The following is a 26,203-nucleotide window of genomic DNA, read 5'->3' on the forward strand; positions in this document are numbered from 1 at the left end:
GGAGCACTTTTGTGAGAGCTGGTTTAAAAGCAGATGTTATATGCAGGAAAAAAAAACAGCCAAAATTTTCCTTGACTTCATCACCTGTAGGGCAAATTAATTTCAACTCATCCACACTATGTCCTAAACTAGCCAGGAAAATGAAATAAATTGATTACCTTACACATGATAGCCAGCTCCATTTCCTGTGATTTTATTACACACTTCCACATTAACAGCCAGGTAAGTGACCTGATCTCCTTTACCTTCCAGTAAAGGAGCAGCATTGGTCAGAACTAGGCTGAGAGTGTAATTATAGCCAGGAACAGAACTCATCTCTCTGGCTCATGAATTCCATTTCAAACACCCCCCTCCAATATTTATATTTGTTTCACCACGGGTTTGCAAAGACAACAGAGGGAAAAGAGCTTCCAGAGCACATTCCCAAAGACCTGGTGATTATGGAATCATCTTGTGAGAGGAGCAGCCTCTTACTCAGAGGACAGTTACAAGTTTGTCATTACCATAAATCTGCATCTCATTTGCTCCAGCACTCCCAGCTATTAATGCCCTGAAGGTGCTGCACAGTGCTCTGCCCTGGCTCCAGCCCAGCCAGGGGAACCTGGATCAGCCAGGCAGGACATGGAGCAGGGAAGGGATGAAGAGCTCTGAAGGTCCTTCATGAGGAACACATCAAGAATTCAGAACTGGGGCCTCAGGAACAGGAACAAAGTCAAAAAGCAGAGTGAGAAAAGCACAGGAAAAAAAGAAATTTCGTTTCCAAGGATTTGTGTTGGGTTTGCTGCTCCTGCAGAGCTGGGGAGGGCTCAGCTCTCCTCACTCAGCACCTGAACCTCACGTTTAGACAAGGAGAGATCTTTGAGAGAGCCAACAACTCCCCCTTCTCCTTCCTCCTGCTCCCCTGATGTCAGATTATGCCTTTTACTGACCCAGAGATGGGGTAACTGAGAGGTGTTTTAAAACTTCCATTCCATTTCCAGTCTCATGCGAAGGGTGAGACAATACAGATGTTATAATTCACGCCATCACAATCAGAAGTTGACTATTTCCTAATTACAATACACTACAAGTGTTTCTTGGCCTATCAGCTTTAGCCACACCGTGCTGTAAATGCCTTAAAGCCAATCATCTAAAACTACCTGTGGCTCCTACTACAGTGCATCTTTCACAGTTCTATTTCTCCAAAGTATCCAGGCTTATTTGCAAGGCCATCCTTTGAAATTTGTTTCTGGTTCCATTTATCTCTCAACAGTGTCTGTCCCATTCCATGGCATTTCTAAATCAGCATTTCTTGTCTCAAGGTTTGCACTGTGTGAACCTTCTGCCAGGCTTTGAGAGCTCTCCACAAATCCATTTCCCACACCCTGACACTCAGCTACCCTGGGAACAAGAAGACACCTTTCCCATATCCAACCCTGTCTTTGTCCATGTTAAATGTTACTAAAAGTTATTTTTCCACCTCTATTTAAGCTAAGCTGAACCAGTAGCATGGATGAAATTCACTGTAGCACAAGGCTGGGTAAAACCATTTGTTTTGGCTTGTAATGATTAGATCATCTCTTGAAAGAGTAGTGGGGGAAAATGGAAAAGCGAAAAACAAATGGAAAATTCTGAAAAACAAATGGAAAACTCTGAAAAACAAATGGAAAACTCTGAAAAACAAATGGAAAACTCTGAAAAACAAATGTAACTGAAAAAATAACTCTGGGAAAAGAAATGGTTAACGCTGGGGGGAAAAAATGGCTAACTCTGGAACCAGAGCTTGAATTAGAACCAGACTTACCGGGATCCTTTCTTCAATATTCAACTCTTCTTTCTTGGGAGTCTCCAGTGCTGCTCCAGGGGGGATGGGGCTGTTCCCTCCTGCACTGGGGCAGGACCTGGGCACCACCAGGGCCTCCTGAGGCTCCCCAGGACCATCAGGAAAACTCAGACTCTCCAAGGAAATGGCTCCAAGGATGTCCATGATATCGTCACCACTGGGAATGCTGAGGCTGAGGGACTCATTTCCCTTCTCCTCACACTCCTGGAGCTCCTCAGCTGGGGAGCTCCCATCCTTTCTGAGGAGCTGAGCAACACTGGACACAAACACACCTGGGGCTGAGCTTCGTCTCGTGGCGCTCCGCACGCCTTCAGCACGAGATCCAGGAGCCACCTTTGGTGTGGTGGAGCTGCCAGAGCCCCCCGGAGCAGGACTGTCCTGCCCTGGGGTCCCTCCAGCCCGGGCTCTGCTGCTGCTGCAGGCGCTCACGGCGTTGTCAGACTGGGACCTGCTCAGGGCAGGGGCAGGCAGCAGCTCTGGGAGGGGGAAATGCAAACTCCCCAGAGACCCTGTCCCCGTGCAGGCAGGAGCAGCACAGCCCTCGGCATCTCCAAGGCTTTTCTGGGCTGGTAACATGCAGCTTGAAGCCCTGGGGCGTGCACTGGAGGCTTCCCTCGCAGGGGGAACCGCACCTGGGACATGTGAGCTGGTGGCATCGGGACCCTGCTGTGGCTGGCCCACGTTCCAGGCTCCCACCTTCTCCAGGAAGCCCAGCGAGGGCAGGGACTGCACCCTGCCAGCGCAGGGGGATTCCAGCTCCAGGGACTCCAGACGTGCTCCCACCTTCTCCAGGAAGCCCAGCGAGGGCAAGGACTGCACCCTGCCAGCGCAGGGGGATTCCAGCTCCAGGGACTCCAGACGTGCACAGGTCTTGTCCACAGGACTCTGGGGAGGCTGCTGCTCCCCAGGGCATCCAGGGGCAGGGGACTCCCCTGGGGCTTCTTCATTGGAACAGGAAGGAGAGGCCTGAAGGTCTGGAGGGATCTCCAGGGCTCCACCACGTCCTTCTGCCTTCCCAGTTTTCTTCAGGAACAGCCCTGGAGTGGACTGGAAGTTGGGATGAGCCAGGTGCAGGGAGAAGGAGCCCTCAGCTCCCAGACTGAAGGAAGGGGAGATCTCTGTGGCTCTGTGTCCCCTCTCTATGGAGCAGTCAGAGGCAGTCAGCTCATCCCTGCTCCCCGTGGGCTCTGCCTGCCCTGGGGAGTGCCCAGGGCCCGGGGCAGCCTCCTGGGGCTGGCTGGGTGGCACAGCAGGGCCCAGCCCCTCTGTGCCCAGCCTCCCTGCTGGCTGCTGCTGCCGAAGGGCCAGGAGAGCTCCCTGGGAGCCCCTGAGCTGCTCCCCACATTCCTCCAGCGCTCCTCTGCCTGCCCCAGCAGCTGCTGCACAAAGAACATCTCGAGCACCCAAGTTTGCAGCACGGCCTTTCCTCAGGATGTCACAGAAATTAATTGGCAAACCAAGCTCAGGCACCTTCTTTCCTTTTTCCAGTTTCTCCCGGGCTCCTGCTCCACTCCCAACCGCTTTCACCTTTTCCTGCTGCATCCCCCTTTCACTTTTCTCTGAGAATTTGGTCCGTGCAGTTGTATAGGAGGAGTTTCCTGAGGAGGATGAGGAGGATTCCTCCTGCCCCGGGGACTCCTTGTTCCCCTCTGACAGCTCAGAGCCAGCAGCTGGACCATCACTGTCCTGGGAGGAGTGAGCACAGCCGTGTCCATCCTCCCCAGCCGTGCTCCAGGGCTGCTCCAGCCCCTTCCCCAGCCCCTCCTCTGGAGCTGGGGGTGCTGGATCCCCCCTGCCCCGGGGGCCTGCTGCCTCCCGCTGGGTGTCCCTGTCCCCACTGTCCCCCCGGCTGCCCAGGGGCTCCCCAGACAGGGCAGCAGCTCCAGGATCCGCCTGTCCCACGGGCTGGGAGTGCTGGGATGGACTGGCAAGGGCACTGCCATGGACGTGGGGAGGCTCTGAACGCTCCAGGGATGCTCCAGAAACATCCGGGATTCCCCTGCAAGAGAAGTGAACTTCCGATAATTTCTTTTATTTCAGCATCTCTGGTTTAAATCAGAAGCAAAAGAACCCCAGTGACAACTGGAGGTTAGCAATATTCCCATAAATACACAAATACCCATAAATGCATCCCCTAAAGCGGCAAAACCCAACGGAATGCAAAGAAATATAAAATATCCCCTATAAAACAAAGGCTTAAAAATAATATAACAATAATACCAATTTTTACTTATTTTGGCAATATTTTTCAACCTGTTTAGGATTGAAACATGTTTTACTGACAGGCTGTAATTAGTTACATAAATAAATAAAATTAGCTAAGTAAAATATGCAACATGTACTTACACATATCTCAGCTTGCCTGTGATTTTTTAATATAAATCACCTAATTCAGTTCATTATATCAATTTTTTTTTTTTAAAGGACATAAAAGCAGCCAGGACTCAGATAAGCAACAAATTCCTATAAAATTCTAATTCTCATATTGGGGATTGCTTAATTAATAGTTCCTTTATATTAAACATACCATCAAATCCTAATAAATATTATTCCACACAAGCAAAACACCTTGAAATGAAGGTGACAAAGCCTTTTACTGAAACGGCTTTCTTTATGCATTTTAACCCCAAATTTGTACTGTAAATTACACACTGGCTCCAGCATAAACAACAACACTGTCCATGTATGTTTTACTCCTGTAAATGCAGAAATCTGATCTTTGTCCCCAAAATTTCATGAAGTTTATTCCAGAGATGTTGAAGAGGGAGGAGTTCCTCATTTTCCCCGGGTACCTCAGCAGCCAAGCTCAGAAGAGCCTGGTCCTGCTTTTCCCTTGCTCAAACTCTTCTGAAGGCAAAATCCAGAGGTGCCTTCTCTCCACACACCCCCAAACCCCCATTTCTGAGCCCAGGCCCTGCCTTTACCCACCACCCAGTGCAGAACCAGCCAGGGGAAAGGAACAGCCCCAGGAACCCCATCCCACCTCAGGGGAAGGAAATCCATCTGGGATCCCTGCAGGAACGTCTCAGCCAGGGCTGGGCTCAGCAGCAGGGGCAGGCAAGGGGAGAATCTGCTCTCCTGGATAGCTGGGAGGGAGAAAACACCAACAGGGCACTGAGAGCTGGCAGCAAGCCTCACAGCCCCGGAGATGCCCAAAGATCCCGGCCTAACATCCCCAAAAATCCCCAAAGATCCCAGCCCCACATCCCCAAAGATCCCAGCTGCAGGGAAGGGGAGGCACTCCCACCCCTAACCCCCTGGAGCCTCCTCCCTCCTGGATTAAATTCATCTTTCGCAGCCTGTACCAAACCCAGGTCTCCAAGCACTCACCCCTGGCACTGCCATTCCAAACTCATCCCAAATTTCCTTCTGTGCCATCCCCATCCCTGCTGGTTTCCAGGTGGGATCTCACAGGGATTTGAACCCATCACCTCTCACTGTACAACCCAAGATCCCACAGATTCCCTTCTCTGTTTTCCATAAACCCTGATTCTAGCAAAGGCTCTGTGCCATTGTTTTCCTGAGGGATTCAAGTTGAAGTAATAATCAAACCCAGCAGAGCGATGACTGCTGCAGCAATTCTAGTTTCTATCCTGCATTTCTTTGCTCTTTGGGGTAGTTGGTGGTTTTTCCCAGTTCATTGCTTACAAAAACAAATGGAAATTGTTCATACAATCATGCAAGGTTTAGATTTAACTGTATGTTTGGGTTTTTTTTTCCCTTCTTTTAACTCTAAACTGGTGTCTAAGAAGTGCAAATAACTACAGACATGTCTGAGGGGTGCAAAGCAATACTCCCAGTATTCTAAGCAAGCCTTGATTTTTAAAGGAAAAGAGCTATTTGTGGTCATGAGAGTGACTTCCCAACCCAGAAATGCCATTTATTTAATTTAGACTCATTAGTTTCCAGCCACTCAGACAAGGCACAGTCTGCAGCACTTAGAGGAGCACAATCACATCAGAAAAATGAGCATTACACACAAAAAAATCCAATTTCATTCCATCAGCTCCAGCTCAAGGCATCTCCACCCACACTGCATCACCTGACCAGGGGCAGCCAACCACAAGGCAACCTTGCTTATTAGTTTTTTTTTATTTAATACTTCCAATTAACATTTTTAATTACTTTAGGTAGTGAGAGGATAATCAGCCGGAATAACTGAATTTGCAATACCAAATATTATTAAAATGCTTTTTTGGAAGCTTAGAGAAAGGAAATGAGCTTAAAACTTAGGTCTAAATAGCTATTCCTGAGCATTGTGACAGCAGGAGGAATTCCAGAGGGCTCAATCCACGCTGGGAAGCAGAGCTGGATGGCAAAATTCATTCTGACACACGTGGAAGTGGGAAAAGGAGAGGAGCAGCACAGAGGGAGCAGAGCCAAGGAAGGAAGCAGCAAGGTCAGGAAAACTCGACTGTAACTCAGCAGCTCCTCAGGGCCCTGCTCACCAACAGCACACCCCAAAGTGGGGTTAAAGGGGCAGCCCTGGTGGGAACAGTGGGACTGGGGCACTGAGGGATTGGGGCAGTGAGGGGAACAGTGGGATCGGGGCATTGAGGGGATCGGGATCGGGGCATTGAGGGGATTGGGATTGGGGCATTGAGGGGATTGGGATTGGGGCACTGAGGGATTGGGATTGGGGCACTGAGGGGATTGGGATTGGGGCACTGAGGGGATTGGGATTGGGGCACTGAGGGGATTGGGATTGGGGCACTGAGGGGATTGGGATTGGGGCACTGAGGGGATTGGGATTGGGGCACTGAGGGGATTGGGATTGGGGCACTGAGGGGATTGGGATTGGGGCACTGAGGGGATTGGGATTGGGGCACTGAGGGGATTGGGATTGGGGCACTGAGGGGATTGGGATTGGGGCACTGAGGGGATTGGGATTGGGGCACTGAGGGGATTGGGACTGGGGCACTGAGGGGATTGGGATTGGGGCACTGAGGGGATTGGGATTGGGGCACTGAGGGGATTGGGATTGGGGCACTGAGGGGATTGGGACTGGGGCACTGAGGGGATTGGGACTGGGGCACTGAGGGGATTGGGACTGGGGCACTGAGGGGATTGGGGCACTGAGGGGATTGGGATTGGGGCACTGAGGGGATTGGGATTGGGGCACTGAGGGGATTGGGATTGGGGCACTGAGGGGATTGGGATTGGGGCACTGAGGGGATTGGGATTGGGGCACTGAGGGGATTGGGATTGGGGCACTGAGGGATTGGGATTGGGGCACTGAGGGGATTGGGATTGGGGCACTGAGGGGATTGGGACTGGGGCACTGAGGGATTGGGATTGGGGCACTGAGGGGATTGGGATTGGGGCAGTGATGGGAACAGCGGGACTGGGGCACTGAGGGAATTGGGGCACTGAGGGATTAGGGCAGAGAGGGAATTGGGACTGGGGCAGTGGGGAGACTGGGACAGTGAGGGGACTGGGGCAGTGAGGGAACTCGGATTGGTGCAGTGAGGGGATTGGGGCAGAGACAAGATTTAATCACTCTGAATCCTGCTTTAAAACCAGGAGCAGGAGGCTGAGCCGATTCCCTGTGATGTCCCTCACGCTCCCCTCAAGCACACAGAGAACAGAGGGGTTTGTTCAGGGCTGGCACTGGACTTTCCATTCCCAATTCCCAACAAGTGACTGGAGCACACAGGATTTCCAGTGCCTTTGGCCCACCCAGCACACGTCACTCCAGGAGTTTTTCAGTGCTACACTCGGGAACACTGAGCAGATTCATCTGCATACAGAATTCCATTAAGGATGCAAACCAGTGTTTTTTAAGAAACATTAAGCAAGTTGGAATCTGAACTCTCTCAGCTCTGTTAGGTGGATTTTTCTCCCTCACAAATATTGTTTTCTATTTAAAATGGCATTAGTGAACAAATAATAATAATTGCAGTTAACAAATCAGACTTGTCAGCTCCCATCATGACACACTTCATGTGGCAGAATTGGCACCTTATTTTTAGTCATGCAAGAAAGGAGGAAAACAAGCTTCTCTGATTTCAGCTTAACTTCTCCACTTTGAATGAAAATGTGTTTTCAAGCTAAATTGAAAAGCAGGAGTGATTAAAGAAAAGGTTTTTACACACACACACAAAAAAAATAGGGTGTGCTTTGGAAATGAAGAAACAAAGAGGAGTAAGGGAGGCAGCAGAAAATAATTGGGGAAAAAAGCTGCCAAAACCAGATGTTGCCAATCCTTTGTGTACAGAGATTAATGAAGTAGATGTGCATGTACAGGCACATACACACACCCCATAAATCACAACATTTGGCTGATAAATTAGTGCTTTCAGCTCTATTATACCAACAAAAACCTAAGTGCCACTCGACATTTGTTTTAAGAAACTCAAACAGAGGGAAAAGTGACTGAACACTCTCCATCAGCAAGAAACTCTCACGGCACCGAGGCCCCTCAGGAGCCATTCCTTCTCTGCCCTACAGGGAGCTCCAGAAACCCCAAATTCCTGCAGAGAAGCTCGAGGATGAGGCAGGGATTTGCCAAGCAACAAAAACCTCAGCGCACAGACCTTCAGCAGAGGGCAGGGAAGGGAGGGCAGTGTCCCAGGCCAGGCTGGGCACTGAGCCCCTCCAACCCAAACATTCCCAGCTCAAACCATTCCCAGCCCAAACCATTCCCAGCCCAAAGCATTCCCAGCTCAAACCATTCCCAACCCAAACCATTCCCAGCCCAAACCATTCCCAGCCCAAACCATTCCCCCTCAGCCTGAGCAGCCTGAGGGGATGCAGCAGGAACCAGCAGGACAAAGAAAATCACTCATTTCAGGACCAGACCTCACACACCAAACACCTGCAGAGCTGTGCCCTCACCCTGGGATCCCTCACCTGGTCCCTGGCTTCTGCCAGGAGTGCTCTGGTTTTGCCATGTGGCAGGGATCTGCTGGGGCTGACAGCTCCACCTTCCCAGGGATTCCCCAGGGATCTGCTGGGGCTCACAGCTCCACCTTCCCAGGGATTCCCCAGGGATCTGCTGGGGCTGACAGCTCCACCTTCCCAGGAATTCCCCAGGGATCTGCTGGGGCTCACAGCTCCACCTTCCCAGGGGATCCCCTCCGAACTGGGGTGGTGAGAGCTGGCTGGGAGCAGCAGATGATGACAGGGCCAGGAGAGAAGGGTGAGGGAAAAATGGGGCAGGAAAAGGAAAGGAAGAGGCAGAAAAGTTGAGATGTGCAGCAGCCACGTTCTCCATGGAAATGCACCCTTGCAGCTCGCTCCCTGCAGTGGAGAGGCACCTCAAGGAGCTCAGTAAAGAGCATTTCACAGGGCTACAAACCTGATTTCATGATAATATAACACAGAATTAGCTATTCTATGAACCCCAAATACAGCCCTGTCCTAGGCTCTCCCTGCTTTGGCTTTTTCACCTCTCACAGCACACAAACCTCCTGTTTATCAGTGCCTGCCTTTCCTCTGGGGACAGAAATCCTGGGGCACATTTGGGGTGCTCAGGAGGGACCCTGGGGCACATCTGGGGTGCCCAGGAGGGCTCAGGTCGCTGTGCTCAGCCCGAGGCAGGCCTGGAGCAGCAGCCAGGGCTGGAAGCAGGCAGTGACGCCAGTGCTGCTGTCCCCGAGCTCCTCATGTCAGAACTGGGATTCTTCTTGCTGTCACTCTGAAGGCCAAAAGCCTCCTCAGAGGAGCTCAGCAGGCAGGCAAAGCCGGGCCTGTGACTTGTTCTGCCAGCCTGCTGACAAGTCTGAATGCCACAGTCAAGCTGCCATTTGGGGGATAAAAAAGGAAGGCAAAACAAAAACAAAGCCTCGGCTCTGTCAAGCTGTTCCATGGAGCAGCAGGAGCACTTCAGTACAACTGTCATTGTCACTCCTCCCCTCCTGACATGAAATCCAAGGCACTTTTTGAGGAGGAGAAGAAGAAATAAGTGAGTATTGCAGCTATGGCTTCCTTCCCCCTCACCTCCCCTCCCGTATCTGGGAATTCAGAGCACACACAAAGCCTGCAGTCCATCTCTAGAGAGCAGCAGATGAAACAGCACAGGAGAGGCTTCTCACAGCTTTTAGCACACCACAGAGGCTTCTGCTTGCTCCTTAATTCCAGCTGCACTGGAAACGTAAAGCTGGACAAATATCAAGAAGTTTTCCTTGATTAAATGGCTTCCAGTTGTGCAAATAACAACACTGGGGAAAGGGCTGTAAAACACCTGAAACACAGGAATGCTGCTCAGAGGATGGGCAGGAAAAGGCATGGCCAACCCTCCATGTCCAAGATCTGTCCTGAACCTCACTTTCCTACAAAAACAGGGATTTGTTCACTATCCACCAGCTCCCAGTGATGCACACACAGCCTTTAACCACCACGCTGCCTGCAGACCCAACTCAGAGGCAGCCCAGGATGGCTTTCACTCCATGAAGGAGAAAAACCCTTCAAAACCACCTCCCAGGCAGCTGCAAATGCCCAGCAGGCAGAAGCTCACTGATGCTGTGAATGAACTCAGCCACGAGCAGCCCGTGCTGTGCTGCCTCTCCCTGTCCCCTCACTGCCTGCCCTGGCTGTGGAAAACAAACCTGGCAGGAGGTGCAAACAGGAGCCCTTTGATCCAGAAGTTACCAAAAGCCAACCTAATCTCTGCAGTAAATGTTACAGGAGACACCAGGGACAGCCCCCAGGTGACACCCACAGTGGCAGGGACTGAGCCTCAGAGGCTTTGGGATGGACCAGAACCCGCCCAAGATGTTCCTCCTCCTCTTTGCAGGCTCCTTCAACAAGGACAGAGCAAAATCATCTCAAAAACCAAAGAAAATCACCAAGAGCTTCGCATTAAAAAAAATAAAAGTCAAACCCATAAACCCCTCAGGAGCTGCTAGGAGGAAATTCCCAAGGCAGTTTAACTCCATGCCCTTCAAGTGGTGTTTAACTCCCAAACAAAACCCCAAAAAGCAGCTGCACACAGGCAAGCTGGCACAGGGAATGGCAAATGGCACAGCTGAACCTGCACTTAGCTGTAAGCACAGAAGGTTTATGTAAAAATATCACAATTATGTTTTCTGCCTCTCCATAGTTGTGTTTGTTTGTGAAGAAACGCCACCAACCTCAGGCACACCTGGAAAGGTGAGTCACAGGAGGAATATCCTCATGGGCAGGGGAACTGCTGGCCCTGCAGAGGGATCAGTGCAAAAAGAACCACCCTGAGCTGAGAAACTGCATTTTCAGGCTGTGCTGGACCAGGATGCTCTGGCTCCACGTGGAGATGAATGGAACCAAGGACGCACAAAGGTGAAATTTGAAATGTTGAAGTTTCTCAAGCCTTCTCTGAGTGACCTGCTGGGATGGGGTGTGAGAAGGAGCAGTGGGGCAGGGACCTTGGCTGGAGTGAGTGTTGGAACTGGAAATCTCAGCAGCAGCAGAAACTGCACCCAAACCCAAGGGTAGCAATGAGGAATGGCTCAGGTGGAAGGGGTTTTAAAGATGTTTCAAAGATCTTTCATTGCTCCCCCTGCCATGGACACCTTCCCCTGCCCAGCCTGGCCCTGGGCACTGCCAGGGGTGCAAGCTGCACTCAGGTGCACTCTGAATTCCCAGGAAAACAAAGCAAAGCTTAACCTGGCACAAAAGGAACCTGCTCGTGGCAAAGATCCAGGGAAGGCACTCAAACCCTGCCTGAGGGGGGCTTTGACACCAACATCACCCCAAGTACCCTTGCAAAGCTCATTTCTCACTGAAGTAAGGTCCAGTGCAGGCTGGGACTGACTGACCAGTGCAATCCTCTCCTGTGGCAACCCCTCTGCACATACCCAGGGGGGAGGCGGGGGCTGCAGCTCCAGAGGCCTCTGCTGAGGGCAGCAGCCCTTCCTCCAGCGTGGGCAGCTCCGACAGGTCCCTCCTGGCACAGCTCAGGCCCAGCTTGGTGTCCCAGGAGCTGCTCCCCTGCTCTGCTGCCAGCCAGAACCACGGCTCCTGCGGGAGGAAAGAGAGCTCCATCATCGTCAGCATCATCATCATCAACCATGGCTCCTGGGGGAGGAAAGAGAGCTCCATCATCATCATCATCATCATCAACCATGGCTCCTGGGGGAGGAAAGAGAGCTCCATCATCATCATCACCATCATCAACCACGGCTCCTGGGGCAGGAAAGAGAGCACCATCATCATCATCATCATCATCAACCATGGCTCCAGGGGGAGGAAAGAGAGCTCCATCATCATCATCATCATCATCAACCATGGCTCCTGGGGGAGGAAAGAGAGCTCCATCATCATCATCATCATCATCATCAACCATGGCTCCTGGGGGAGGAAAGAGAGCTCCATCATCATCATCATCATCATCATCAACCATGGCTCCTGGGGGAGGAAAGAGAGCTCCATCATTGTCAGCAACAGCATCACCATCATCAACCACGGCTCCTGGGGGAGGAAAGAGAGCTCCATCATCATCATCAACCACGGCTCCTGGGCGAGGAAACACTGCTCCATCACCATCATCATCACCTGTGAGCCTGAGACAAGCAACGAGTGATTGTGAGCAGGGTTTCCTACACAAACGCTCAGCCTGAAGTGTGAAAGGCCCAAGAGTCATTAATGACAGCAGGGAAGTCATTAATGACAGCAGGGAGGTGTCCCAGGAACTCTGGGAGCCCAGCAGTGCCCCTGCTGCAGCTGCTCTGCCTTTGCAGGCACTGCCAGGGGCTGCAGCTCCTCTCCCCAGCAGAGCTTGGGCACAAGCAGGTGGAACTGCTGGAATCCCCCGTAACAGCACTCACAGGAATGTCATTTCTATTCAAATGTATGGCAAGATCCAGCCCTGCTGCCTGTGCCGAGCTGTCCTTCCTGAAAACACCTGGGAATCTCCTGGGAACTGCACCAAGCCTGCTCTGAGCTCCATGGCCACCAGACTTGCCTTTAGGATGTCCCAGTTATTCCCCTGGCTGTTCCCATCCTCTGCTCCAGCTCTTGTAACTCGTCCTGGTAAGACTGAACCTGCACTGGCCTGTCCTTCCCAGGGCTGGACTCCACCAGAACCTCCAGCAAAGCTCATCCCCCCTGGACACTCCTCAGCCAGCCTCAGCTGAGCTTCCCCAGCTCCAGGGCAGCTCCCCGCATAAACCAGCCAGGAATAATCCCTCCTTCGCAGGGGCCTGCCAGGCAGCAGCTGCAGCGGGGCAATGAAACACTACAATTTAACGGAGTAGAAAATCTATCTAGATTTAAGTGAAATGTACTGCGTAGTAGCTTACTAACATGAGTGAAATGTGCTGTTTACTCTGTTAACTGCACTGTACTTATAAAACTATCTTAGCTAAAGAAATAAAATGCAATCTCCAAAGTGAAGTCTAAATCTCCAAATTTAAGTCTACAAAAAATAGACAAGAAAATTAGAGTTCTCTGTATAAAGAGCCAACTGTAAATTATAATGTGAAATCAACAGAATAAATATATACAAACCTATTGTTTCTATGCATATGTAAATTAGTACAAAATAATTTTAAAAAATCGAGAATCCTCAAGGGGCACACATGCCCTTTGAAGAGAAATCCCTGCACGCACCAAGCGCTGTAACAAAAAACATACCGTTCCCTACAAATCCTTAATAAAGTTGTAAAGTCTTAATTTTTCATCACAATTCAGCAGCAGCACGCTCTGCTGCGTTATTCCAGCTTTAATCCCCATTCCAGAGAGGAAATAAGCTGGGTGAGAAACTGCCCCATGGCAGCACTGGGTGTACCAGGGCACACAACGAGGCAGCTGCAGGCAGGAGCAAAGATTTACTAAATGAGTGTAATCATCTCTGAGGGCTCCCACATACTTTAAATCAAATGAAGGAAATTTAACAACGTTCTTCTTCCTGAAATTCAATACATCGCTTCAGCTGCTAAATACATAAAGAGGGGTAAAGACAGAAATAAAGCTGAACAACTACAGCCACCCCCACAGCACCCAGTGCCATGAATTAGAGCTGGAAAAGCAGCTCTGAACCCAGGCTGCAGCTCAGGGACAGAAATATGAATGTTGTGGGTTTTCAACTACTGTCACATCCAGGTTAGCTCTCCTTATGTTATTCTGCCCCACAGACCACTGAAAACACCCCACAGCAGAACAAAGTCAAAACCCAGGGAGAGGAGGGAAGGAGATCTCCCCAGATAAGTGATGGCAACAACCTGATCTGCCAGGACATCAGAAACACACTGTGATTCCTGCCAACACCTGAGGGCAGCCCCACTAACCCCACAGCCACCCCCCAGCACTCCCAGCCCCACTAACCCCACTGGCACACTAATCCCAATGCTCCCAGGGACCGAGTCCCAGCCCCACTAACCCCACAGCCACCCCCCAGCACTCCCAGGGACTCAGTCCCAGCCCCACTAACCCCACAGCCACCCCCCAGCACTCCCAGCCCCACTAACCCCAATGCTCCCAGGGACCGAGTCCCAGCCCCACTAACCCCACAGCCACCCTCCAGCACTCCCAGGGACTCAGTCCAGCACTCCCTGGGCAGCCTGACAACCCTTTCTGGGAAGAAATCTTCCCCAATTTCCAGCCTAAACCTGTCCTGGCACCGCCTGGGGCTGCTCCCTCCTGCCCTGGTGTTTGCCACACAGGACAGCCCAACAGGCTCTGCACTTGGGCATTGCTTCTGCCCAAACTGAACTTAAATCTGGGCAAGCTGCTGTGCTGGGCCTCATCTCCTGTGGCCCCTGGGAAGCCCAGGGATTTCTGCACAAAAGCAGCTCAGAATTTGCCCATCTGCTGCTGGTGGTGCCGTGCTGGCAGGAAGGGATGGATGGTTTGGGTCTGGAGGGCACTGCTGGCACCCCAGTCATGGCTAGAGCGAGGTACAGCTTCAGCAGTTTGAGCAGCAGAGTTAATAACAGCACAAATCAGAGCTAAATTATGCTAAATGAGCCTCTCCAGCCTGGCCTGGCTCTTCCCTGGCCCCAGCTGCAGTGAGAGCCCCGGGCCACTGGGAGTCAGCAGCCACTGCTGCAGGGCAGGGACCGGACAAACAGGAACTCACCTGGCAACCAGGGATCGCCTGGAGCACCGGGATCCACCTGGGAGCAATGGGGATCCAGCTGGGAGCACCGGGGATCCAGCTGGGAGCACCGGGATCCAGCTGTGATCACCAGGGATCACCTGGAGTACCAGGATCCAGCTGGGATCACCAGGGATCTGCCTGGAGCACCGGGATCCAGCTGGGAGCACCGGGGATCCAGCTGGGAGGGATCTGTCCAGTTTATCCCCACTCCCTTTCCTGAGCCTCCACCCCACCTCACCCCCAAACTCCTCTCCAGGCACACAGGGCAGGGAGGAACATTTGGAATCACTGTGGGGTTACCCCCTCCTGTCCAGCTGAAGCTGCATCCCTCCCTCCCTTAATTCTGAGCTGCTTATTTTGGGTTTCATGCAGCAGCTCAGTCAGAGGGGCCCTGAAAGATCAGCTGGTTCAGCCCCGTGGGAAGGGAGCCCACTTCCCAAAGAGAAGCACACAGCAGAGGTAACGGTGCTGCAGCACCCATGGCTGAGAACCAAAGCCAGGAGCTTTGGCACCATCAGCCCCTTCCTGGCCCACTGCAAAGCAAATTTAGAGTCACCCAGGGCAGCTCTGCCATCAGATTTCCATTCCTGTGCAAAGCCCCCTGAAGTGCTGCTGCCCAAATCTCACCTCCAACACGAACATTTAACAGCATTTCTGAGTTACTTCATGGAGTGAGAGGCCACCACTCCTTCACACATGTAGCTCTGGACCACAGAAAAAGCACTGACTATCCCCTGGTTTTTCATTTGTGCTTTATTTAAACCATACTTACAAGAGCTGCATTTTGCATCCCACTGTCCTGGGATGGTTTTAGGAAAAATGCTCATTCCTATATCTTTTCCACCACTGAAATAAAAGGTACCTCTGTCAGCAGGTACCTTAGTTTGCTACCCCTACTTACCTTCAAAAGAGAAAAAGCAGAAAGCAGAATTTCAAGGAATTATGGACATTCTGGCACATAGCCATCAATTAGGAGCACTTGAGAATGAAAATCAGGACCCTGATCCTCCCAGGCCTCATTTGTCACACTCAAGTTTAGCTAGATGTAGAATCAAAAACTTGTTAGGGCAGGGCTTAAATCATCCTCAGCTTCAAAAATAACCTGAGAGAGGAAATGGCCAAAGCTGGTAAAGCTAGAAATAGTAAAAGCAGCCAGAAGCCTCACTCTGTGGGTTACAGAATTCCTCCCCTGTTACACTCTGATACCCAGATCACCTTTAAATTATCATAAACTGGGACATCACTCCCAGCCTCCCCTCAGCGAGCAAAAACTTGAGGGAAGTGTTGAGAAGTTTTTTAAGCCAATTTGAACCCCAGTCCACCGCAAATCTGTGCTGGCTTCTGTCAAAACGTGTGACAAAACACCCCAGGGGCCAGGACAGGTGAGCAGGGACAGCAGCACAGGTGACTCCTGATCGCTGCTGGGCTTGGTCCTCTGGACACCCCTGGGAAACTCCAGCCTGAAGCCCCCAACAGAGGAGATTTTCTGAAACGGGCTGAAATCATCCCAGAAGGGAACAGAGGGCACAGCAGAGGTGTCAGAGCAGCCACCTGAGCACCAGAGGCTGCTCTGGCTGCACCTGCAGCCCCAGGGCAGCAGCAGCTGAGCTGGGCTCAGCTCCAGCTGGGATTGCCAGGCTCAGCTCGGGTTGTCAGAGCAGCACCCCCAGCCAGGGCACAACAAACACACAGGGACAACGGCCAGCAGGGAACAGCAGCACCCAAAACAGCCCAAAGGAACCGGGCTGAGCAGGACCGAGGGACACAGAACCAGGAGGGAATTCACTGCTCTGGAACCCAGCTGCTGGGAACTGCCCTGTAACAGCACTCACAGGAAAGTCATTTCTATTCCAATGTATGGCAGAGCAAGCAGCAGGGCACGATCCAGCCCTGCTGCCTGTGCCGAGCTGTCCTTCCTGAAAACACCTGGGAATCTCCTGGGAACTGCACCAAGCCTGCACTGAGCTCCATGGCCACCAGACTTGCCTTTAGGATGTCACAGTTATTCCCCTGGCTGTTCCCATCCTCTGCTCCAGCTTTTGATACTCGTCCTGCTAAGACTGAACCTGCACTGGCCTGTCCTTCCTCCAGGGAATATTTCTAGAAGTTGATAAGGCATCTGCCTCAGGTTTCCACGTGGCTGCTGCACCTCTGAGCCCCTTCCTGGCTCTGGGGCTGGCACACCTTGGGACTTTTCCCTCCGAGAGCAGGGGCACAGCCACCACCAAGTGCCAGAGCACTGCACCACCACAGCAAGGAGCTGCCCCGTGCTCTCACAAGGTGCCAGCTCAGCAGGACACCGGTTCCTGCGTGGCTGTGACGGGACACAGCTCACAGGGATCTCTTCCCAGCCTCCAGCAGGGCTCTGGACACAGCTGAGTGCACTGAGCTGTGTGTGAGCCCTCCACAGAGAAAAGGAGGCTCCAGGGAGACCTCCAGCACCTCCCAGTACTTAGAGGTGGCTCTTAAAAAAGAACAACAACTTTTTACACTGGCAGTTACTGAAAAGACAAGGGGGAAGTGATTTGAATGAAAAGCTGAGCGATTTAGATGAGATTTTGGGAATAAATCCTTCCCTGCCAGGTGGGCAGGCCCTGGCACAGCTGGGGCTGTCCCTGGATCCCTGGCAGGATGGACACGGAGGCTGGAGCAGCCTGGGACAGTGGGAGTGACGCTGCCAGGGCAGGGGTGGCACTGGGTGGGATTCAAGGTCCCATCCATGCTGTGATCCATGAGTGCAGCCCCTGTCCCTGCAGGTCAGGGACTCTGCCAGCTGCAGAGTGTCCCCAGGGAACAGAGCAACTCCTCATTACACGCCTACAATTAGCACAATAACAGAACACGGGGCTTTTCCCAGGAGAGCAGGGGCAATCCGGAGCCAGTGCGACCCTTCTCCGGGGAGAGAGCAGGGCACGGAGGGACCGGGATGGGGCACGGAGGGACCGGGATGGGGCACGGAGGGACCGGGATGGGGCACGGAGGGACCGGGATGGGGCACGGAGGGACACGGAGGGAGCGGGATGGGGCACGGAGGGAGCGGGATGGGGCACGGAGGGAGCGGGATGGGGCACGGAGGGACACGGAGGGAGCGGGATGGGGCACGGAGGGACACGGAGGGAGCGGGATGGGGCACGGAGGGACCGGGATGGGGCACGGAGGGACACGGAGGGAGCGGGATGGGGCACGGAGGGACCGGGATGGGGCACGGAGGGACCGGGATGGGACACGGAGGGACCGGGATGGGGCACGGAGGGGCACGGAGGGAGCGGGCCGGCCTCGGGCCCTGCTGGCCAGCCGGGCAGGGGCTCGGGCCATCGCCTTTATCGGGGCAAGTGACCCCTAAGAGCCTTTCACGGGGCCGCAGGAGACACCGGCCGGCTGCCCCAGCCCCAGCAGGGTGGGGACCCAGTGAGTGACCCCGCGTGGCGCACACACGAACAGGGACACAGAGACGCACGGACACAGACATACATACACATACACACACATGCACGCACGCACGCACACAACGGCTCCGGTGGGCGAGCAGCTGCTCCCGCCCGACCGACCCCGTGCTCACCTGAGCCCGCTGCTCCTGCTCCTGCTCCTGCTGGCCGTGCTCCATGGCGGCGGGCCGGGCCGGGCCGGGCCGGGCAGTGTGTCTGTGTGTCCGTGTGTCCCGGTGTCCGTGTGTCCCGCTGTCCCGCTGTGCCCGTGTCCCGCTCTCCGCCGGGCCCGCGCGGTCGTCAGGGACTCGCGCCCGCCCCGCGCGCGCACGCGCCGGGACCGCCCCCTCCCCGCGCCGCCATTGGTCAGCGAGGGAGGCGGGGCCGGGGCCGCGAGCCCCGCTTCCCGCGCGCTGATTGGCGGGCGGGGAGCGGCGGGGCGGGGCTGCGGGAGCGCGCGCGCGCGCGGGGGTTTTGGCGGGCAGCGGAAGTGCCCGGATGGAGCGGGGCCGTGAGGGGCCGTGAGGGGCCGTGAGGGGCCGCGAGGGGCCGTGAGGGGCCGTGAGGGCAGGACCGGGCAGGACCGACCTGCCGCGCCACGGACACCACGGCAGCCACCGCCGGTCACCTGTGCCCGGAAAAGCTCCCCGGTCGTATCGGATCTAACGGGATCACCGGATCGCTGGGGCTGGAAAAGCCCCTCCGCACCGCCCAGTCCCAGCTGTGCCCGATCGCTCCTTGTCACCAGCGCAGAGCTCCGAGTGCCACCTCCAGCCCCTCCCCGGACACCTCCCGGGATGGGCGCTCCGAGCCTCAGCCCTGCCAATATGCAGTAAGCCCCCTCTGTGAATAAAAGCTGATGTTTGTCCCCTGGTCCGAGCCCTGCCTCTGGCAGTGCGAGCCATTCCCTGGGTGCTGTCCCTGTCCCTTGTCCCTCCGCTCTCCCGGAGCCCCTCGGTGCTGGCTGGACACAAATCCCACAGCAGGCATTTGGGACAGCCGGTGTCGGCGGAGATGAGGTGGGATTTCCCCGCGTGGGATTCCCCTCAGCTCACTGCCGAGCTCTCCGGCAGGAGCCATGGCCAGTGGGGCTGGAAGGACAGACTCAGAGTCTGGGGAGATGGGGAACATGAGCAGAACCTCTCCCTGGACACCTTTAGATCTGTGTGTCAGTCCTGCGTGGCTTCCTGATCCCTGAAATCCACCATAATTCCTGATCCCTGAAATCCTGCATGGCTTCCTGATCCCTGAAATCATGCATGGCTTCCTGATCCCTGAAATCCGCCATAATTCCTGATCCCTGAAATCCTGCATGGCTTTCTGATCCCTGAAATCCTCCATAATTCCTGATCCCTGAAATCATGCATGGCTTCCTGATCCCTGAAATCATGCATGACTTCCTGATCCATGAAATCCTGCACAGCTTCCTGATCCCTCACATCCTCCATGGCTTCCTGGTCCCTGAAATCCTTCATGGCTTCCTGATCTATGAAATCCTGCATGGCTTCCTGATCCATGACATCCTTCATAATTCCTGATCCCTGAAATCCTCCATGGTTTCCTGATCCCTGAAATCCTGCATGGCTTCCTGATCCATGACATCCTTCATAATTCCTCATCCCTGAAATCCTCCATGGTTTCCTGATCCCTGAAATCCTGCATGGCTTCCTGATCCCTGAAATCATGCATGGCTTCCTGATCCATGAAATCATGCACAGTTTCCTGATCCCTCACATCCGCCATGGCTTCCTGGTCCATGACATCCTCCATGGCTTCCTGATTTATGAAATCTTCCATAATTCCTGATCCCTGACATCCTGCATGGCTTCCTGAGCTCTACAATCCCACATCACTTCCTGATCCATTAAATCCTCCGTGGCTTCCTGATCCGTGACATCCTCCATAATTCCCGATCCCTGAAATCCTCCATAGCTTCCTGATCCATTAAATCCTCCATGGCTTTCTGATCCCTGAAATCCACCATAATTCCTGATCCCTGACATCCTCCTTGGCTTTCTGATCCATGACTTCCTGATCCCTGAAATCCTCCATGGTTTCCTGATCCATGAAATCCTCCATGGCTTCCTGATCCCTGAAATCATGCATGGCTTCCTGATCCATTAAATCCTCCATGATTCCTGGTCCATGAAATCCACCATAATTCCTGATCCCTGACATCCACCACAGCTCTGTGATCCTGCCATCCTGCATTGCTCCCTGATCCCTGCCATCCTGCATTGCTCCCTGATCCCTGCCATCCTTCATTGCTCCCTGATCCCTGCCATCCTGCATTGCTCCCTGATCCTGCCATCCTGCATTGCTCCCTGATCCCTGCTATCCTTCATTGCTCCCTGATCCCTGCCATCCTGCATTGCTCCCTGATCCCTGCCATCCTTCATTGCTCCCTGATCCTGCCATCCTGCATTGCTCCCGGATCCTGCTATCCTGCATTGCTGCCTGATCCTGCCATCCTGCATTGCTGCCTGATCCTGCTATCCTTCATTGCTCCCTGATCCCTGCTATCCTTCATTGCTGCCTGATCCCTGCCATCCTGCACAGCTCCCTGATCCCTGCCATCCTGCATTGCTCCCTGATCCCTGCTATCCTTCATTGCTCCCTGATCCCTGCCATCCTGCATTGCTCCCTGATCCCTGCCATCCTGCATTGCTCCCTGATCCTGCCATCCTGCATTGCTCCCTGATCCCTGCCATCCCCACGGCTTCCCTTCAGTGCCCAGAGGGAAGGAGGAGCTCTGCCTTCCCCGGGCACAGCCTGGATCTGGCAGAACATCTCCCAGAAGGCAGTGTCTGCACTGGCTCTGCAGAGATTTGGGTGTTATTTTTCAGCACTAGATAAATGTGACTGCTCAAATACAGCAAGGCAAACATTCCTTAAAATAATTAAGATGCTGACAAGAAAATGCAGCTTGATACTCAGCCCATCTCCTGTTCCAAATCCAATTAAACGTGTTTGGCTCAGCCTGTCCCAGTGCTTGTTTATGCACTCCCTTAAAGCCCATCCCCTGGGCAGTGATGGCAGAGGCTGCAGGGAGCAGCACCCATGGGAGTCACTGGCGGGGGAGAGGAGAGGCAGCGATCACAGAGCAAATCCCACTGGAAGGGCAGCAGTCCCACACTTACTCCCCTGGCAGTCCAAGGAGGGCTGTGCTCGGTTCCAGCGCTGAGCGCAGTTGTGGGGCTGAGAACAGCCCCCAGTGTCACCTGGGGGAACCTGCCAGGCGCTGCCACTGACTGAAGGGCTCCTCTCGTCACACAAATTCTGTCACTGCCTTTATTTTTAGCGATTCACAGGCAGGGAGGGGAGGAGGAAGGGTTGGCTGAATGTTTATCGCTCGCACATCACTCAGGAAGCGGTTCACATTTTTATTAATTGACTAACAATATCCAGAGACTTACTCAGGCTGAGATGGAATATGCTCAAATCCTTTGCAGTAAAATGTCACTTGAAATGAAAATGGCAGAGAAATTTTTAGAAAGGCCATCGCTGGGGGAGATTCTTGGAGAGAGAAGAACCTGCCTTCCCCCAAAACTCTGTCAACCTCAGGGGCTTTTAAAGGTGACATGTAGTATATTATAATACAGGGACTGATTAATGTGCTAATTGCAGGGGAGAATATAAAATACAATCGTGACTTCAAATACCTTGGAAAAAGGGAATGTTTGAACATCAGGCCGTGGCTGGTGCCAGTGACATGTTAATTGCCAAGTTTTCAACGTGAGGATTTCTAAGCTCCAAGGCGGTTGGAAACTCATCACTACCGGGATCTGATCAACAGGATTCCTCAGCTGCTCTGGAAAACAAACCTCAGCTGGTTTAGTGTCTGTGTATTTCACTGTCAGGTAACTTAGGAACACTTACACCTGACTGAGCTTTTCCCCTGGTTTGTGATTGAAAAAATGGATGTGCTTCCATGTGAGAGATCCGGTAATCTCTACACCAGCTCCCGTTAAAGAAATGGAGAGGAAGAGGCAAGTGAGGGAAGAGAAAGTGTGTCAGAAGGGTGGGCAGCGAGTGCTGGCACAGCAGCAGAGTGAGGGACAGGAGATTCACTTAGCCAGGGCCAGGGGAGTTCCCAGCCGCAGGAGGAGCTGGATGTGTATTATTAGTGCCAGGGAAGGAGCTCACTCTGGGCTGCAGGACATGAAACCAGGAATTAGGAGAGGATGCTGCTGACAGGCAGAGCTCCTGAGCAGAGCGCAGGCTCGGGAGGAAAAGGGAGACAAAAGGGAATGAAAGCATGAATGGGGAGGCTGTGCTCCGTGCTGGGAACGCTGGGACACAGCCGCCTGGGGAGGATTCCAGGCCGGAATCACATTGCAGGAGGTGCTCCAAGCTGTGCTCCATCCCTCCCCAGCTGCCTGCAGCAGCAGCAAAGTGCCCTGCTTGCTGCAATCCAAAGGCCGAGGGGTTTATTGGCTGGTTTCAGCTAAATCACATTGAGGGATAAACGCAATCTGGGCTTAGCTGAGGCTTCTGAGCCGAAAAGAGCAAATCAGGATTAAACCAGGAAAACAGTTTAATGGGATAGACTGATCTGAGGAACTTGGGCTCAGCATCCTTCCACAGGCTCACACTGGGATATTGAAGGGGCAATGGCTGCTGCCTCGCAGTCCGTAGCAGGGGATGGGATCACAGAATGGCTTGGGGTGGAAAAGACTTTAAAAACATCCACTGCCGTCCCTGCCATGGCAGGGACACCTCCCACTGTCCCAGGCTGCTCCAAACCCACTGTCCACCCTGGCCTTGGGCACTGCCAGGGATCCAGGGCAGCCACAGCTGCTCTGAGCACCCTGTGCCTGTGTCCCTGTGCCATGGGGAAAGTGACTCAGAGGGTGCAGTCTGTGAGGGGATGCAGCTCCTTCCAGTGAGCCCAGAAGGTGCCCAGGAAAATCACCCACCTGCTTTAGGTACTCTGGTAAGATGCCCAAAGTCAGAGCAAATAGACACAGCTCTTGGGAACCTGGATCTAGAGAAAGCTTGGGATTCCTTCCTGTGAATGGTGTGTGAGTTGTTTAAATGTTATTCCATGTGCAGTGATGAAAGCCCTGCATTGGCAAGGCCTGGACCTGGGGGAAAACACCCCCCAGGAGGGGGCTGGGGATAAACAGGGAGCCTAAGAGAGGGAGCAAGAGGACACATCCCCAGTGAGGCTGTACCCCGAGGGCCAGCAGGCTCCGGGAGCAGTCTGGGTGTGAAAGTGTGCCATGGTTTGTCAAACCAGGACAAAGCAGCAGCTGGGATGGAGAAGGAACTCCAGCATTCTCCTGGGTAATGCTGAGCCCTGATTCCAGACAGAAGGGAACTCTGGAGTTCCTCCTGTGACCCAAGGTGGGCTGGGAGCTGCCACCCAGCACAGCCCCTGCTGCTGCCACGGGCACAGCTTCGGGACAGGTGTCTTGACTCACGGCTTATGCAATCCCTCTCCTCCCCAGGAAGAGAGAAGGAACCGATTAAATCTGCCCACACAGCGTCTCTAATGCCTGAGCTGAAAGTGGTGGGGAACTATGATGGATATATGAAGCCCTTCCCCAGGTTTTCGGGCAAATCAGGGGAAAGTTCCTTCAAAAATGTACAGCTAATTATGGATTTTCCAGCTGCGATAATGTTCGAAGGTCTAAGTCTTTAATTAAATCAGAGGTTTACGAGTGAACATTCCTGGTAGGAGTCTGTAGGGAGTAGCCTTTGAATTGGTAAATCAGCTCCTGAATAAACCACTTGTCAAGCTGAAACGCCGCGTTCCCTGAGTTCTGTGCTAAGTTTAAACAAGAAAATAACTGAATTTCATGGAGATGAAAAATGGCAGTGCTGGGAACTGGAGATTTTCTCTCACCCTCGGGTGCTGTGTAGCTCCTGCAGAACATTTTCTGTCTGTGCTACCCATCAGCTGCTGCCAGTGCTCCAGCAGTGGAATCATTTGTGCTCCTGCTCTCTGTGCTGCCCCAGCTGCCACAGACACATCCACGGCCCCTGACCCCTGGCAGGGTGGGCAGGGGCTGGCACAGGTGCCCAGAGCAGCTGGGGCTGCCCCTGCATCCCTGGCAGTGCCCAAGGCCAGGCTGGATGGAGCTTGGAGCAGCCTGGCACAGTGGAACGTGTCCCTGCCATGGCAGGGGTGGCCCTGGATGGTGCTTGAAGTCTCTTCCAACCCAAACCATTCCATGATTCTTTAATTCTACTGGTTCATTTCAGGCACTTCAGACCCAGATGTGCCAGGACTGCCCATGTCCTCAGTCTGAGCTCCCTGACCCAGCCTGCAGCAGCATCAGGGCTCTGGGCTGGGCCTGGGGAAGCCACAGCATCTGTTTTCTATCTCTTTTATATCTGTTTTATATCTGTTTTATACCTCTTATTGTTTAATGCCTGAAACACTGACAAGTGCTGAGTTTCCAGCGTGTCCTTCCCTCGCAGCCTGACCAGGCTGCCCATCACAGCTGTGCCCTGGTGGCACTTGGGGGATCAGAGCTGCAGACCACACCTTGGGCTGAGCTCCCTGAGCTCTGGAGCCAGCTGCTCTCTGTCCTCACTGCCCATCAGCCCACAGGCAGTGTGTCCATAATGGCCACGTGGCCGGCGTGGGTTCTGTGCCCAGCCACCTCCCCCCTGCCTCGTGCCCTCTCTTGGGCCCCTTCTACCTCTGACTGCCCTGTCCTTCTCCAAGTGTCCTTCTCCAAGTGTCCTTCTCCAAGTGTCCTTCTCCAAGTGCCCCAGTCCCAGCTCACCCCTGGGAGCTCTGCTCCATGGCCTGTGCAGAGAGCGTGGCTGGGTTGGAGCTGTGGAAAGTTCAATTCCCTCAGCACAGACTAATCCGAACGTGGCTGTGTGAGCTCTCTTTGTAATCTGTGGGGGAAAATCGGAGTCTTTTAGGGCATGAGTCAGCTAATCTGTTTTAGTCTCTATTTTGGGAGGAGATGAAGCATGTCCTCAAATTTGCTGTTCTTCTCTGTTGACTTCAAAGGGAGCCCAACGTGACTTGCTGGGATGGAGGTGTCTGTGCAAGGGAAGTCTATCTTTGGGCAAATGGATCTCGCATTGAAGGGGAAGGGTGACTTCATCCATCAGCTGTGCATTCTTTTGAGGAATCCACTCAGTTTCAAGCTCTGCTACCTGGCTGAGGCCCTGCTCACTCCTCGGGGTACCTTTCTTTGCTCTGCTTCTTGCCAAGGACAGGATCTCAACTACAACTCCCAAGGATTTATGGACAACGTCTGTAGTGACCCTTCCCTGCCCTCCACCTGCCTCCCACTCTTCTCCTCCTGATGTGAGAGTTTCCTGATGCTCCCGCCCTTCCCTCAAGCACCTCACACTGTCTCCTGAGCTCTCCCTTTCATCCCTTCCCTGCTCTGCCCACACCCCATCCATGATGGAGAATTTCTCCCCACAGTCGCACCGAGGTTCTCTCATGGCCAAAGGTCTCCACTCTGACCCCCACCGGACCCTCCACTCCTGCCCCACCCTCCAGTCTCCCCTCCAGTCTCCCTGAGCACACGGAACATTGAGGAGTCCAGGGCTTGGAACCCACCTGCATCCGCTGCTCACGACTTTGCCCAGTGACGTTCTGAGTACCTCCAAGGATGGCAAACCAAGCCTGTCAGGATTCTTCCAGTGCCCATCCCTTCCAAGGGCTAAGGAATGCTCATTCCAGAGTCCCTCATGAAAGTTAAATGAATAAAAGGTTAAAAAGTTAAATCTCAAAAGCAGTGCTTCATCCTCACCTTCCCTGAGCTGTGAGTCAATTCTAGAGCTTGAAGTCTTGTCCTTCTCTGGAATCTTCGTTTTTCTCAAGTGCCTCCTTAGGGCAGATGCCTTCAGTGTGGGCTTTGGAGGATTTTCTCTCCCCTTTAGGAGCTGGAAGAGAACTGGACCTGCCCCAGCCATGTGTGCTGGGACCCAGACCCCCAAGGGCTGGGTAGATCCCAA

The 26,203-nt window shown here is 53.4% G+C and overlaps 1 protein-coding gene and 1 long non-coding RNA gene across 2 annotated transcripts in view; one reads left to right on the forward strand and one right to left on the reverse strand.

Annotated features, from left to right (window-relative positions):
* ALMS1 (ALMS1 centrosome and basal body associated protein) overlaps nucleotides 1–18,627 on the reverse strand; it is a 56,457-nt gene extending 37,830 nt beyond the window's left edge. The window contains exons 1-4 of the mRNA XM_072927795.1: nucleotides 18,400–18,627; nucleotides 11,599–11,761; nucleotides 4,806–4,908; nucleotides 1,784–3,821 (exon numbers count right to left, since the gene is read on the reverse strand). Coding sequence (XP_072783896.1) covers nucleotides 1,784–3,821; nucleotides 4,806–4,908; nucleotides 11,599–11,761; nucleotides 18,400–18,444 — 2,349 coding nt within the window. The 5' untranslated portion in view covers nucleotides 18,445–18,627. The remainder of the gene's footprint in view (nucleotides 1–1,783; nucleotides 3,822–4,805; nucleotides 4,909–11,598; nucleotides 11,762–18,399) is intronic.
* An 81-nt stretch (nucleotides 18,628–18,708) lies between these two features.
* LOC140683882 (uncharacterized) lies at nucleotides 18,709–25,972 on the forward strand. Its single transcript, XR_012055463.1, has 2 exons — nucleotides 18,709–19,097; nucleotides 25,242–25,972. It is a non-coding gene; the product is annotated as an uncharacterized lncRNA (long non-coding RNA).
* The last annotated feature ends 231 nt before the right edge of the window (nucleotides 25,973–26,203 follow it).

This window comes from Taeniopygia guttata, chromosome 4 (assembly GCF_048771995.1).
Source record: "Taeniopygia guttata chromosome 4, bTaeGut7.mat, whole genome shotgun sequence".
NCBI classification, from domain to species: domain Eukaryota; kingdom Metazoa; phylum Chordata; class Aves; order Passeriformes; family Estrildidae; genus Taeniopygia; species Taeniopygia guttata.